General features: G+C 39.6%; 1 protein-coding gene across 1 annotated transcript in view; it reads right to left on the minus strand.

The window, feature by feature from the left end:
* Nucleotides 1-16,089, minus strand: part of Frmpd4 (FERM and PDZ domain containing 4) — a 240,555-nt gene that overhangs the window by 33,791 nt on the left and 190,675 nt on the right. Inside the window, exons 5-7 of the mRNA XM_027431846.2 lie at nucleotides 9,049-9,153; nucleotides 5,469-5,576; nucleotides 1,325-1,456 (exon numbers count right to left, since the gene is read on the minus strand). Of these exons, the coding sequence (XP_027287647.2) occupies nucleotides 1,325-1,456; nucleotides 5,469-5,576; nucleotides 9,049-9,153 (345 nt within the window). The remainder of the gene's footprint in view (nucleotides 1-1,324; nucleotides 1,457-5,468; nucleotides 5,577-9,048; nucleotides 9,154-16,089) is intronic.

Raw genomic sequence — 16,089 nt, forward strand, 5'->3', positions numbered from 1 at the left:
TCTACACATTCAAGTCTTTGGTTAAGGTTCTATTTCCAGGGGAACTTGGCTACACACTGAGCTTTCACTTGAGTGGCTTTGAATACAAGTGATGGTTCCCCTATGACATTGCACAAGGTAAGACATTTATTTCTAAGAGTGCTTTGACACGGGTTATTTTGCAAGTGACTCTAAATATGGCTATGTAGCTTTAAACCTGATGAAAATCATAGGTCAAGTTTAGATGCAGAAGTGGCAATCATTATGCATTGCAATTTTCCTAATCCATTACACCCTGTTAGATTCTGTCAAAAGAATAGTGCTATTCAAGGTAACTGATGTGTGCAGTGCTAGGTCTTGATTTTTGTTTAAAATTTATTTTCATTTTTAATTACATGTGTACAGGTGAGCATGGGTGCCCAGAGAGGCCAGAGGTGTCAGATCTCCTGGAGCTGAAGTTCTAGGCAGTTGTGAGTCACCTGATGTAGGTTTTGGGAATTGAACTTGGGTCCTGTAGAATAGTGCATGTTCTTAACTGCTGAGCTATCCCTCCAACCCCCCTCCACAAATACTCACATTGAATTATGCATCAAACAAGAAACACTTTAGCATGAGAATGCTTCCTGTCCTTCCACTCCCTTGGTGGTAGGTTTCTACTTCAGATGATGATGTCCTCTCGATCCCTCTTTCTAGAGTTATCTTTTCACTGAACTTTCATATGTAAGAGGACTTTGTGGATACTGAGATACTCAAGCAAGATGCTCAGCTTTGTTAAAGTTGAGACAAGTGAAGGTGGTATGTTGAATGCAGCAGGAAGCAGTCGGCTTGTCTCCCCAGAGAACAGATGGGGGTGGCATCTTTGGAACCAGCAATTGGGACACACTGGTAGATCACATATACATAGTGGGCAGGACTGGGGTAGTGATTGCAGGTTTCCAAAATTAGTCATAACTCTGCACCCAGAACTGAAGACAACATAGATGACTTTGATTTAATTTACATACTCTCAGGAATAATTTTGTTTTTAATGATTTTGAGGAGACTGGAGATCAAAACAAGCAAAGATGCCATTTGCAGTAACATAAAATGTCACTCTGCAGAGCTACATTCCAGTATCTGTCTGGCCTCTGAATGACAAATCTGGAAGAGCAACTGAAGGTCTATGACAGATTGGCAAAAGGGGGTTATCTCATTGAGGTGTCAAATGCATTAGAAAGGAAGTGCTTCCTTCAGGGAGGACCTGGGAGATAGAGAAGCTCCAATGAGAGGACTGGAAGAGGGCATTCTGAGACATCACCGGCTCTGCTTCCACCAGCAGCATCATTCTTGGGGTTACTTTACAGACCTGAGTGAGTGTCTCCTGTTCATGAAGCAACAGCAGCTTGGTTCCGGCCCCTTCGGTTCTCTGCTCCAGCATGAGTGAGAAGTGTTCAATGCCTTTGATAGACAGCTTCTCTTGCAGGGTTAAGATGACATCCTTACAGAGCAAACAGTGACACGAAGAGATCAAAATCAACAGTCCCTTTTATTTTTTACAGACTACCAGGGCCAGAAAGTATGCCATCTATTTAGGCTTTACATTCTGTAATGGAATACTGTCAATTGGCACTAAAATCTAATGGTGTTATGGGTGAAAAAGCCCAGAATTGAGGCTTTCTTCTCCTTGGCCCTTTCTGGTTTCTACTTTTTATGGAGTTCAAATATGAGAGGTAAGGCAAACAGCTGGAAGAGGAGTTTGGTGATCATATAAGGTTCCTTTTGTTAATATGTTAACATGTATGGGTGTTTTGCCTGCATATGTGATATGCAGCACTTACATGCTTGGTGCCCAGGGATGCTAGAAGAGGGCATCAGATTCTTGGAACTGGGGTTACAGACAGTTGTGAGCTACCATGTGGGTGCTAGGAATCAAAGCCAAGTCCTCTGGAAGAACAGTCAATGCTCTTAACCATTCAGCAATGTCTGCAGCCCTGTGCAAGGTTCTAAATTAGAAAGTTTTTTTTTAAACAGATGGAGGGCTAGTTTCAGTCTCCTCTTTTTAAAGTGAGAAACAATCAAACCAGCTCTCAAAGTGTTCTATTCCATGGACTAGTAAAGTATGGCCTATGTGCCAAATCTAGCCCACGACCCATTTTGTAAATAATGTTTTATTGTAACAGAGTCAACCCATCTCTTTATCGTTCATGGTTGATTTATTTCCCACACACTGCATGAACAGCATTGAGCCTGAGATGCCTGAAATAGCCAGCATTTCAGTTCTGCCCCCAAATAGTATGCTGACCCTGGTCTCCTCTTCTGATAGAACACCATGGTAGGGGTGAAGCTCCTGAGAAAATTCTAGTCTCTAATTCCAGTCCTCACGCTTATAATCTCTGCAGCACTGGGTAGTTATTTAACCTCTAAGTATCTCAGTTTCCCTACATGTAATTCCTTGGAATTGATATAGGAATCACATGCATTCATACTTACAAAACATTTATTATAATGCCATTTACACAGAGAGCACCACCACAACAGTATATGTTTATTCTACATCCCTGGGGAAGGTGAAATGAGCATGCTATGTCTGCAATCTTTTATAGGATTAAACATTTATAGTCAAAAGTGTTGAGTACACAAATAAAGGCTGTACTGCAAGGCACAGCTAGTCTCTGCAGCCTTTCATTTGTTCACAGATTTGAAAGTAGTAAATGATCCCTCATCAAGATAATTTTTAGTCAAGTTCTCAAAGTACTGTACATAAGGGCTTCTCAATGGGGGAAAATGATGTCCTATAGCAACATTTGGATATTTTGGGAGACATCCTTTGGTTGTCATAGCAGGTTTGGGGATGTCATTGGTATTGGGTAGGTGGAGAGTAGGGATGCTGCTAAGTGTCTTAACAATGCACAGGACAGCCACGGCAAATAATCATCTATTCCAAAACCACAATAGTTGGTTGCTAAGGTAGAAAAACCTTCCCATATATGAAGTTGGTTTTTGATGGAGTGTTGTACTATTTGAGTCTACTTTATGCCCTTTTGCCATTCCTTCAGGCCCCATTAAGACAAAATCCACAAATACCAGCCCCAAAGAATAACTGTTCAACCAAAATTACTTGATTGTGTTGAAAGTGATCTAAACTATTTCCTGCTTTATAGTTTTTTTTTTTGCACAAAATCCATGAAAGATAAACACAACCCAGGCTTTGTATGACTACATGAACACAGTTTTGTAAACCCTGGGGATTGGATAGTGGAAATGACCCTGATAGTTGCTCCATATTATTACTCCGTAATGAGAGTTTGGCAAAATGTATTCAGCAGTTATCACCTTCCTTTCATAACTGTACTATTTCTATTTTATGCCACCAACCAGTGTCTGTTGTGCTAACAAGGCTGTTAGGTACAAGATAAGATCACTTGAAATTTGTGTGAACTCTTTGCACAGTCCCTAGCTTCCTCATTGTTACCTGCAATCCACCAGGAAATCAAACTAAGTCTAGTGTGAGTTGCTATAATAAAGAAGCCAAAAGGAATGAACAATAGAACTTTTCTTCAGTTTAAGTCGTTTCTGGTAAGAAATGTACTCAAGTTTTAGCATGTCCTCAAGTGGAGGTAGAAAGTGTAATAGCAAAGACCAGAGCAATTGAGAACACAGAATAAGTCCATAAGGGCAGAGAGATTCACAGTAATATACTTTTTGTGCATGGGTTCCGGGGCCTAAAAACAACAGTCCATGGGTCCAACTGGTCATTCTCATTTGCTCACATAAAGTGTGTTCAGGGATGGATTAGCATTACCTAAGGAAAGATGTGGCTCTGCTGTGTCACTCTTGGGAAAGGACCTCTTAGCTCTTCAGTGGTCTGCCTGTCAGGAGTCATTATGCTGTCTCTAAAACCCTGGACCATAGCAGACAGTCTTTGCTAACAGTAGGCCACAAATAGTCTTGGGCATGCACTATCAACTTGACTTCTAGAGGGCCAAGGCACTAAGTCCAGGCATGTAATTTGTCAGCTGTATCTAAGTGACCAATCTCCAATAAAATATCTGGATACCAATACAAAGGGGAGTTTTTTGTAATCTATGTGTATAGCGTTATATCATTTCTGGGAGACTATAACACTGCCTGTAGGTATCCATGACTTTGGAAGCTGTCCTATGGGCTGACTTCCCTTCTTGAATCCAACATTTCACCCTCTGCTATAATGAACTAGAATGTGAGAGGACAAATAATTGAGTTCTAGGTGTTCTTCAAGAAGATCATTCACCCAAAAGGTTATCCAGAGGACCTCTCAATACCACCTCTCTGTGGCTCTTTTCCTGGTGCGATAAAATAATCCCATAATTCCTGTGGACAACGGATGGCCTCAAAGCACAAAATGGTTACTGTTCTTTCCAGAAAGAATTTGCTGACTCCCCTTTTAGTTGATTGATTATTGGATCAACAATCTTCTATCATACATTGGTATTGAATAGGAAAAAAGAAAAAAACCAGTTCATCAGCTGTCACCATTTCAAAGTAGTAATCTTATATGAAGGGAATTAGTATTTCATCTGGGACAATTAAGGATGACTTAGTGCTCCTACACCCATCTACTAATATTGTGCCTTCTACTGCCTACTGAATCACCATGTATTTAAGGCAATTTAAACCCAGCTGCTTGCTGGTATTATGACAATAAGAATGCACGGCAAGTGGGCTTTGTAGAACCGTTTGCACAGGTGAGATCTACTCTGAGTCCTTTTAAACACAGAGAATTAATGGTTGACTATTGATAGACATCTTAAACACAGACTTGATAGTCTCTTGCTGGATTATGGTACAGATCATCACTAGGTACATTTTTACCTCCATAAAATCTTTCTGACTGTGCCATTTGAAGAAAGCCTATTTTAGGCTGATGAGACATTAGGGAGCAATCAATTTCTGAACATACTTTTGTACAATAAAAAAGAAAGAATATGCACTTTTCTTTTCCAGGAAAGAAGCATGGAGGAAAGCCCATACACTTTGCTACAAAACCTATTATATAAAACTCACCGTGGCTCAGAAATCATGGGGTTGCATGGTGGCTCTTCCTTCAACCCACTCTTGAGAGGTAAGCCTCACTTCCAACTTGTTATGTAGCATTCTCTAGCAACTGGTTAAAGCAACCAAAAGTAAGTGCTGTCTTTACATTATTCTACCACTTATTTTCCCTGGACACCAAAAGTGGCAGATATTCAAGTAATAGTTAACATCCTAATCTTCTTGGTGGCTGATATTGCTGGGAAATCCTGTTGGCGTTGGACAGGATAGCAGCCTTCTTGGTAGCAGCCATGCTATTTTAATTAAGCTGTAGTTGCATTAACATCACTAGCTGTGGTGTTTCTTCATATACAGCATGTTATAGTGTTTGTAGCACCAATAGGGACACACAAAAACCCAGAGCCTTTTTTCCCATGTATTCTGTCTTGGTTTGATTTTACACATTGTGTACAGGTCCAGAGATTCAAATGTCATCTTACCTTGATGGAGGTGCTGCAGTCAAAGCGAAAGGATTTGGTCTGTCCATTTTCCAAATATACTTTCAAAACATTTGGCATAAAAAGAAGTGAGTTGTCTTTAACAGTTTCCTGTTTAACAACAGAAAAGAGGAATGGTGCCTGTGAAGGTCAGTTAAATTAGAATTTTATTCTTGGCAGTAGTGATACATGCCTATTGTTTATTCTTATCACAATATAGTAAACGATGAATAACCAAATGCTCAAAGACCAACCAGGTGTCCCTTTGGTAGTATCTGAACTAAGGTGTTCATAGCAATATTGTTTTCCAGCTACAAATAACTCATGAAACTCCAACAAAAGACATTTTGCCCATCAGAAAAATCAGATGCATTTTTTACAAAGCATGATTCCCCAATGGAAAACATTATTACAGACATAATTCCTTTGTAGTCAAGCATCTGGGTTTGGAAACACAAGCCCTGAATTTTGTGGATCAGGATTAAATGAACAAAATGAAGACTATCAATGATGCTGTGTGACAAGAGACTCCTGGTCCCTGGTGGTGGTCATGCAAATGAGTCACAAGCATGAAGGAGCTCAAGGGTAAAGTTACTTTTTGAAATTCTTTGTAACCCATTCAATAATGTTTCTCAAATCAAAAGGAAAACATAAGAGGCTAGCTAGTATGCTAAAAGTGAAAAACACAGGGTCAAGGCTTTCAACTCAGCTGTATAGCTCTTGCCTGATGTCTTAGATTTTTTGTTGATGTGATAAAACATCATGACTAAAAGTAAATTGGAGAGGAAAGGGTTCATTTTAGCTTTCAGGTTACAATCCATCATCGGAGGAAACTAGGGCAGGAATTCAAGGCAGGACCTGGAGGCAGACTGAAGCAGAGAACATGGAGGAGTACTGCTTACTAGTTTTCTTCCAGGCTCACATTCAGTTACCTTTATATAATTCAGGATTACCTGCCCAGAGATGTCCTTACTCACAGTGCTCTGGGCCTCCCTACATCAATCAGCAATCTAAGAAAACCCCAGAATCATGCCCACAGGCCAACCTGATGAAGACAGTTCCTCAACTAAGTTTCCCTCTTCCCAGGTGTCTCTAGTTTGAACCAAGTTGACAAAAACTAAGGAGCAGACCTGGCATGTGGGAGGTCTCTGCATTCCATTCCCAGTGCCACAAAAAAAGAAGTGAAGTGCTAAGTCTAAGCGATAATGAACAGCTCATAATATAATCTAGAAATAACTCAAACACGATGCCAATTTGAAATATGACCAAGAGTGAACCTGAGAACTTCATTCCTTTGGATGTTTCCTTTAACTGGAAGTTATGAGAGATGATGAGCGAGATGAAGGAGAGAAGTAGACACATTCTTGTAAGATTTATGAGCCCTTGGATGGAGCTGTGTTATACACATGTATTTGGTGTCACAGAGTTATGAGGGTTTGAGAGGATTTAGAAATAGCAAAGCCGTATGTCCTTTGTCTTGTAGATAAAAGAACTGAAGACTAGATGCACAGATGTTTGTAAGTGTTTTACAGTCTGAGCAAATGCAACCCTTGTATAATTCATTAACTGGTCCCTTGGCTTTCACTGTCCATTTCTCCCTCTGAATTTCTTCTCATTTCTACTGTCATGGCATTCCTCTGTGACCTTCTTGCTGCCTGATTCACTGAGTAGGCCTGACTTTAAATTCAGAAGGCAAGGAACCTTGAGACTGAGAAGAGCATATTAGAAAAGATGAGGATCCATGGGCCAAGGGTTAGATGTGCAGCTGAAGGTCCTACCTTTATAGGATTGTGGAAAGGCAGCAGAAGCTTCAGGAGACCACTGGCCCTGCAGCAGTATCCTCACAGTCAAGCTACCTCACATGAGATCTGTTATAAACTGTGTTGAAATGACACTGTCAGAGAATCTCCTAGAACACTGTTCTCTCTTTAGATACCCAGTCACTTGCTGAGTAGCCTTGGAATGGAGAGGTAATTTTCTTATGAATTTTTGATGTGATGTACTTATTTTTTTTCCTATGGAATATTCTGCTTCTTCACTGGGACAGTGTACTGAATTGATGACACGTGTTAAGTGTGTGCCTAGATTGATGGACATCCATTGCAGTAAGAAGAGTGCATCAAGTTTACAGGGCAGTACAAAATGTCCACTGGGTAACAACTACAGCCTCAGACTTTTACCAGGAAAGTGCCCCAACAGTTTATCAAATTGACCAGCCTTGACACTTAATCTTGATTATCAACTAGCTTTCATTGAGAGCCAGCAAGAGATTAGTAAAGCACATCTCTGGGTATATATGTGAGGGCATTTTCAAAGATTATTGACAGTGGGGAGAAGACCAGTACTGAATATAGGGAGTGTCAACAAATAGGTTATGAGTACAGATAAAATAATAGGGAAGAAAGTCTCAGACTGTATATGTACACAACTTTTCTTTCTCTCATTAATATTTTCTCTATCTTTATTTCTTTCCTCTTCTTATCAATCTCTCTCTATTTCCTGGATGTTTTTAGCTGAGTAGCCTCTGCTACAAGCTCTTGCTGCTATGATATTCTGCCTCAAAAGAGGCCACAAATCAAGAATCAAGAAATATAGACTGGACCCTTTGTATCCATGAGGAGCCTTCCTCCATGAAGTAGTTTAGGCTTGGTATTTTACCACAGCTGAAAGAGAATTATCACATATTTTAAGTCTTTGGTCTCCAAGTGGGACAGCTCTAAGTTTGACTGGTGGTAAGAAAACTTCCTCAGGATATGCATATCCACAGCCTCTAATCACGATCCAGGACTAACTTCAGGGAAGAGTGTGTGATCTAGAGCAAACAGATCACAAATGAATGCCTATCCTTAGGATTCATTTAAACAACAAGCAATAGCAGCCAATAAACCATTAACATTAAAATCTGAAATTCCCAAGGCCCCCAAACTATTAGTACCATTGGTAAAAGCTTCTTAAATCCTAAAACAAAAACGAAAATGAAACAGAACCCACTCTCCTATCTTTGGAAAGTAGAGAATAAGTATCCTCTTGATGTCTGCATTATCTATGTGGAAGATCATGAAGCTCTGCTTTCCATGAAGACCTATTTGTATAGAACTGAGGGATCATTCTTCAGTTCCAGCTTTATATACAAAATATGTTCTTTCAATGACTTTCACACACACACACACACACACACACACACACACACACACACACACACACCAATTCTTTTCAGAAAATTATAAAAGGCTATTCTGTGGAAGCATGCTTAATTGGCACACTGAAGTATAAATTTCAAAGGAAGCTTATTCTACCTAATACAAATGAGGCTGCATTAGTGCTCCCAGATCAAAGCAGTGAGGGTTCTAACACATCAAGTATCACAGGAATCACTGGGCTAGTTCCAATTCTAGTTGTGGTAGAACAGAGGGCAATGAGGTGATGGTGAGTTAAGTCCTATGCAGTTGAGATTTGACACTCCCATGAAAGACAAGAACCAGGTCCAAAATGAACCTTTTAGTAACATTATTGGCTTTATTTGAACACAAAGCCCATGCCTCAGTGATTCTATGCACAACACCACAGATAATCGTAAACTTACCGACACTTGGCCATTGATGATGACTTCTTCGGAAAAGCGCACTTTGACCGGGTTGGACTTCAATCTTGCCTTTTTTGCAGCACTAATAAATGCTGATTTTGGAGACTAGAAAAAACAGAAGGATTTTTATCGGATTACTTGCATTCTAACACAAACCTTGTGACAGTTGTTTTTCATCTTTATCCTCAAAGGTATGCAACATTGTTGCTAAAATGTAAAATATTCTGTGCATGCCTAACTCAAGGACAAAATGCAAATTATGGATGTGATTGAGAGTTCATCATGGCTGTAAATTGATAATCTTGATTTAGTGACCAAACCAGAAGTACAGTGTGTCCCATGTTCTTACTAATCATAATCCCAAGGATTTTAAGCCTTGCTTTAAATGCAGAGCTCTGAACGCAATTCAGAAGTGGGAGGTGATTTTGCCTTAGGCCTCCATGCTTTATATCTCTACAACCTGGCGATCAGCCTCATGTTGGTAATCGGTGATCTTGAATCTTAATGGACAGAGTGGCAGGAGACTCCGACTTACAATTAAGATTTGAACTCCCAACTTCATGGTCTGCCTTATGTTATAGGTGCATTGTATATTGTGATTCTTCCCTGTTTTTCTTGGAATTAAGGGCTGAATGGCACAGCTTTTCCCCAGGAACAATAAGAGCAATGGGAGCATCTACTTAGAAAGGTGTTAGGTCAGAGAGGAATTCCTTGCTGCATGGCCTTGGTCAAGTCAATTCATCTGATAATCATTGTCAGGTACTTTTAGCAAAGCTTAAAGGCAACTGAACTCCCATCTATTGACAGCATCACTAGTTTAAAAACAAAAACATCCTTTGTTCTCTACTGGATTTAACAGAGAGTCAGATGATTGCTGGTTCATAAACTAAAATGGTCAAATATTGGCAATTGACTAGTTTGCAGACTGATTTGCATTTGAGACTTTTGAACAGCACATTCTAGTAATTGATCCTTGAATCTACATCTGACTTAGCCAGATGTATATAATATTAATTTCAAGACCCCCAAACTGATGATCATAACCCATACTTCTCTTTTTAAAATTAAACACTAAAAAAATAAAATTTAAAGGACTCCGAACCTTGCCAAATATACATATTCTGCTAATCAATTAAATAAATAAATAAACACAACATGATGGAATGGACATATGAATGTGGTATGTCCATACAATAGAATATTGATTGATACTAAAATCTTGGAAACATGGCATGAATGAAATCATACAGAAAAAATCAGATGTTATAGAATTATATTTCTGTGAAGCAGCCAGAACAGAAAAGAAGAGACAGAAAGTTTGGAACAGGTGCAGAAGCAAAAGGAGGAATAAAAGTTAAATAGATATGGGATTTCCTCTACCAGTGATGAGAAGATTTTACAATGAGATAACAATGATGCTTAATATATCATGGATGTATTTAATATTACTGAATTGTAAAGTTAAAGATGGCATACTTTATGTTTTGTGTGTGTATTTTATTATAATATAAAACATAGTTGAGAATATGCAATGACAAATATATATGTTTGGGGGCAGAGATTTTATCTTAATATTGGGAGAATACTATTTTTGTTTGTTTGTGAGACAAAGTTTTGCTATGAATTCCCAGGGCTTGAAATTGGAAATGTAGTTCAAGATAGCCTTGGCTTGTAATCCTTCTGGATCACTTTTTTGGCACTGGAATTACAGGTTTGCAGAACTATGCTAGGAGATATTGTTTCTAACATTCCCCTGTACACCTTTCTGAACCTATCTGAACTATGAACAGTATCTTAGAAAACTTGACAGACAGATGATTTTTGTTCTGAAATTTCAGTTCTCCCACTTATACAAGCCATTTTAAAGAGAATGGCTGTCCTCTTAAAAACAAACAAACAAAAAACCTCTGAAACAACTCTTAATGAGTGCCCCTCAAAAGATGTCAGTGTTTAGCAAGCTCTTTGTGAGTTTTAGAAGTCATACTGTGGCGCTGGAGCCATATGATAATGGTGCCTGTGTAATCATAGGCCAAATTTTGTGATGATTAACAACCAAATCATACAGTGGTGAGTTCATTTGCTTTTGAAATGCCATTTTATTTAGCTGAAGGAAAAACATTATTCTCTCTTAATGATTCTGAGTGGCAGGATTTATGTTGGCACAATGAGTTTAGCACAAGTGAAGTGGCTACAATAAAGATACCAGAACTGACATGACTGAGATGTCACAAATCGTGCATGAATTCTTTCGCATTGTTTGGTAATAAAATGTTCAATTCATTCAAGGTACCATATACTCAATTTTGACTTCTCTGTGCATCCTGTATTTTAAATTTAATAATTTACTATATTTTCTAGAATGTTCTACATAATTCAATAAAAGGTATATGTATCAGAACTGAGTTTGGAGATGTGTACCATTTTATTATATGAGTTTAGAAACAAAGTGATGTTACTCAGCTACATTGAAAACAGCATGATTTGTCTATGTTATGGTTTGAATATGAAAATTCCCCCATAGGCTCATGCCTTGAACATTTGGCCCTAACTAGCATTAATATTTTAGGAGGTGACAGAAACTTAGGTAATAGATTGAGGAAACAGGCCACTGTATACAAGGATTAAATATTGCTTGTTATAATACGAAAGGCTCTGGAGTCACCTAGGAGACAAACCTTGTGCAAACGATTCACCACAACTGTGGGCAATATAATGCCATGAGTTGTGGTTTTGGACTGAATAAAAAGAGACAGAGACGAAAGTGAGCTGTACAACAACATTCATCTCTTTGCTTACTGTCTTGTGGATACAGTGAGACAAATTGTCTCAAGCTCCTGACACCATGATGATCTGTATCTTCAAAATGTGAGATGAGACATGCCGTTCTTTGCTTGCTTTCTTTTGTCTCAGCAACAGGAAAAGGACCCAATACATTGGGGGTGTGCCTTTGAAGGTTTGACCTGGTTTCTGGGCCATCCTCTCTGTCTGCTTCCTGTTTGCCCTGATGTGAACAGTTTCTTCCTCTGCTACATACTACCACTGCCATGGGCCCAGAATCAATGGGCTGAGACCTGCAGAAGAAACCTTTGAAACTGTAAGCCAAACTAAACCTTTTATCCTTTAAGTTGTCTCATAGATATCTTGTCCTGGTCATTTTTCTGTTAACTTGATGCAAGCTAGAGTTGTCTGGGAAGAGCACCCTAAATTGAGAAAGTGTCTCCAGAGAAGCCTGTGGTCCATTTTCCTCATTGATAATTGATTTGGGAGGGCCCAGCCCACTGTGGTTGGTGCCATCTCTGGTGATTCTGGGTTGAATAAAAAAAAGCATGCTGAATAAGCCATGAAGTCAGTAAGCAACATTCTTCTGTAGCTTCTGCTTTAGTTCCTGCCTTCAGGTTCCTGCCCTGTTTGAGTTTATGCCCTGACTTCCATCAGTGATGGACTGTGATATGGAAGTGTAGGATGAAATAAATACGTTCCTCTCTAAGTTTCTTTTGGTTGCGGTCTTCATGGCAGTTTTAGAAACATAACTAAGCTACAGATCTACAGTAAATGACTGTAGAGAGCATGATGTGTTATGCTGGGGATGTTTCTCTTTTCTTTGTAATTTTAGCATGCATACACTGGGTAGTCTCTTTAATATATTAAGCCATATACTACTGGCCAACATAGGAATGTAAGATGATCAAAATAGAAATTTGAACTCAACAGACTTGGAATAAAAAGCCTGAAAAATCGAACATAGGTACATTTTTTCTTGTTCTGGATTGGCAAGTGTCTTATACATTAATACACACTTAAAATGACTTTTTTGGGGAGCTGTAGAGATGGTTCATCCGTTAAGATCAGTAACTGCTCTTCTAGAGAAAATGGGTTCAATTCTCAGAACCCACATGGCAGCTAACAACCATCTCTAACTTCAGTTCTAGGGAATCTGATGCCCTCTTCTGTGGCCTCCATGAGCACTGCATACATGCATGTGGTACGCAGACATATCACAGGGAAAACATCCATAAGAATAAAACAAAAGAAAAAATCAAAACACCTCAGAACTATTAAACTACTTTTTGATGATAAAAGCAAAAGAAGTCTTCAAGAAGGCTATCTAATGAGAATTGACATCACGGTGGCTTGCTTACTCTGGTGGCTAGAGTTTCAGGTGGATGGGATAGTGCAAACCAATTAAAAACACAGTTGTAGCTCACAATTCTCTTTGTTAGTCAAAGTATATATACTGTAAATTGCTCAGAATCCTGATGAATTAGCTATCAGCAGCTATAGATGTTGATCGGAAGCCTTTTATATCAGGTGGCAGAAATGACAAGCCATTAACATTTAGAATGAGGAGATTCTCCTGCTGTTCATTGATTTTAACTCTCTCATGTCCCCCATCAATTCCTGAATTATTTTTCAAATTTGCTATGGCTAAGATGGTCATAGTATAGTGAATATTCTTCTGAGGCTTTTAGAAATGAGCAGAATAGTGCTTGAAAAAAATACACAAATAAAGGGTTTGGAGAGATGGCTTAGTGGCTAAGAGTTACTTGCTCCTTTTGCAGAGGATCCTAATTCAGTTCCCAGCACCCACATCTGGAAGATTACAACCACTTGTTAGTCAAGTTCCAGGGATCCGATGTCCTCTTTTGTCATCCTTGAGTACTGCATACACACAAACAGGCTCACATACCTATATATAAGTAAAATCGAGTAAAAAAATAAAAATGTAGTATGACTGAGTTCTGAAACTGCACAATATGGCTCTGAAATTGCAGCCCATGTAGCCTTCGAGTAACCTATAGACACTAAGGGGCTTGTTTTGCAATCCCCATAAAGCAGATACTAAGACAAGGCTGGGAGCTAGTCTGGGGGGTGTTTCTAAGAGATACATGCAGGTGGGTGGGAAAAGGAGACAGGAAGAGGGAAAAGGGGAATGGAGTTGTCACTGTTAAGCAAGGCACCACTGTAGTCAACTAGAACTTATTCCTGCTGAGAATCTCTGGAAAGCAAAGCTGACCACATACCCTGGAGTTACATTGTTCAAAGGACAGAGGCAGGTGGCATATTTATCAGCCAACTCTTGCAATCACTAACTGAATGGCTACTCATATAAATCTTGAAGCTTTTGTTTTCCTGACGTGTCGGCATTCCAACAAACAGGCTCTGAGTACCCAGTCTAGGAAGCTGGAAGCTAGGAACACCACCGTGATGAGGCGGTCCAACTGCAAATTCACCTTCATATCCAATGCTGACCTATTGATGTTTAAAAATACTAATGTAACATCTTACAAGATTTCTTTTTCTCCTCCCCCTCTCCTCCCTACTCCTTTCTCTTTGACAGGATCTTGCTAAGTATTATCTTGACTGGCCTTGAACTTTTGGTTTTCCTGTGTTGGTGTCCAGGGTGCTAGGATCACAGGCACATTCAATCAGACCCATCTCTCCGTAACTTGTGTGTGTGTTTTTTCACTCCCACCTTCAATAAATGTACTTTTCCACAGGTCTTCTCTCTTTCTTCTCCTCACCTACTAGGTTGAACCCCCTCTCTTGAGGCTCCCCTTCATGTGCTTCAACTCTTGATAGATAGTGAGATTTGTGATTGTAACAATGGTGTTTCCCTGTTTCTTTCCCATGTCCTGTCTTATGGATGTATTGGACTGACCATCATCATGAAGAAAACAAAATTTTTCCCTCCAGGAGTGATACCTCAGCACATTCAGCATGCTTCACGAGTATCAGCCAGAAAGGGCCACCAGGTAAAGACTCCCTGGTGTACTATACTGGAAGTTCGACTGCCATGCTTAGCAGAGGATACAGCTTCTACTGTGAAACCATGAGCTACTCAGGAAACATAGTGGCAGGATTCCCAGGAGGAAGGCTTAGCTTCCCTCGGGTATATGGGACACACCTTATTGGAGCTCATCAAGAGGTAGCAAGGCAAAGCAGCTTAAGCATTTCTTGTTAGCCAGTTCCAAAAGAAATGGAAGTGCTCTAATAGACATGAAATTTATAGATTTTTCTCAGATAGAAGCAGAATCTATAGACCTTCTCTTGTTTAGCTGGGTTATTTGTACTTTTCAAGTGTATCTTGTTTAGGACAAATTAAACCCCATTTTTCCTTGTTTGTTTATTTTGTTTTAAAACAGGGTCTCGCTTTGTAGGCCAGGCTGGTCTGGAACTCACTAATGTAGTCCAGGCAGGACTCAAACTTGCAGCAACCTTGTTACTTCAGCCTCCCAAGTGCTGAGATTACAGGCTATACCCAGATTGTATTTTTTAAAGAAGCAAGCTCGAAGGAAAATCCCAATAAAAAGATACAAGTAAAAAGCATTACAGTCTTTTCTGCCATCTGCTCTTCTCTGTCTATCTAGTATACCTATTTCAGTAGCTTCAGAGTATGTACACCCATGGAAGGGAAGAGGGAAAGGAACAGTAAGGAGGGGTTTTAAGGCAGTACAGTGGCTCTCTACTGGGGACAGTTTTATTTTGAAGGGACACTTAGCAATGCCTGCAGATACTTTTGGTTGGCACAACTTGGGGAAAGGGTGCAATTGGAATCTGTTGAGCAGACATCAGAGGTGTTTGCAAGCATCCTCTAATATGCAGGAAACTCTTCAGGCCAAATGTTGGCAGTGTCAGGACCTGAAACTCCCTGGCAGCACTTAGAATCAGGGCTGAACGTTGAAAGATGTGAGGATTTGGCTGTCCAGATGGGCTAGGAGGAGTGGAAAACATGCTTAGCATCTCAGGAAGGAAGGGGATTTCAAGATGGGAATTCACTTGCAATAATTGGCTAGAGAAAGAATGGAGTTGAAGAGTGGCTCTTGACAATGAGTGTGTCATTCCCTTCTGAATGACATGCCTAAACATTGTTTCAATGTAGAAAAGCAGCCACTGGACTCTGGAAAACAATTTAGATTATCAGATCAAAGTACCTTGTTTAATCCTGAGCCATCAGGGAAATGCAAATCAAAACAACTCTGAGATACCATCTTACTCTTGTTAGAATGGCTAAAATAAAAAACACCAATGATAGTTTATGCT

Source organism: Cricetulus griseus, chromosome X (assembly GCF_003668045.3).
Source record: "Cricetulus griseus strain 17A/GY chromosome X, alternate assembly CriGri-PICRH-1.0, whole genome shotgun sequence".
Classification (NCBI taxonomy): Eukaryota; Metazoa; Chordata; class Mammalia; order Rodentia; family Cricetidae; genus Cricetulus; species Cricetulus griseus.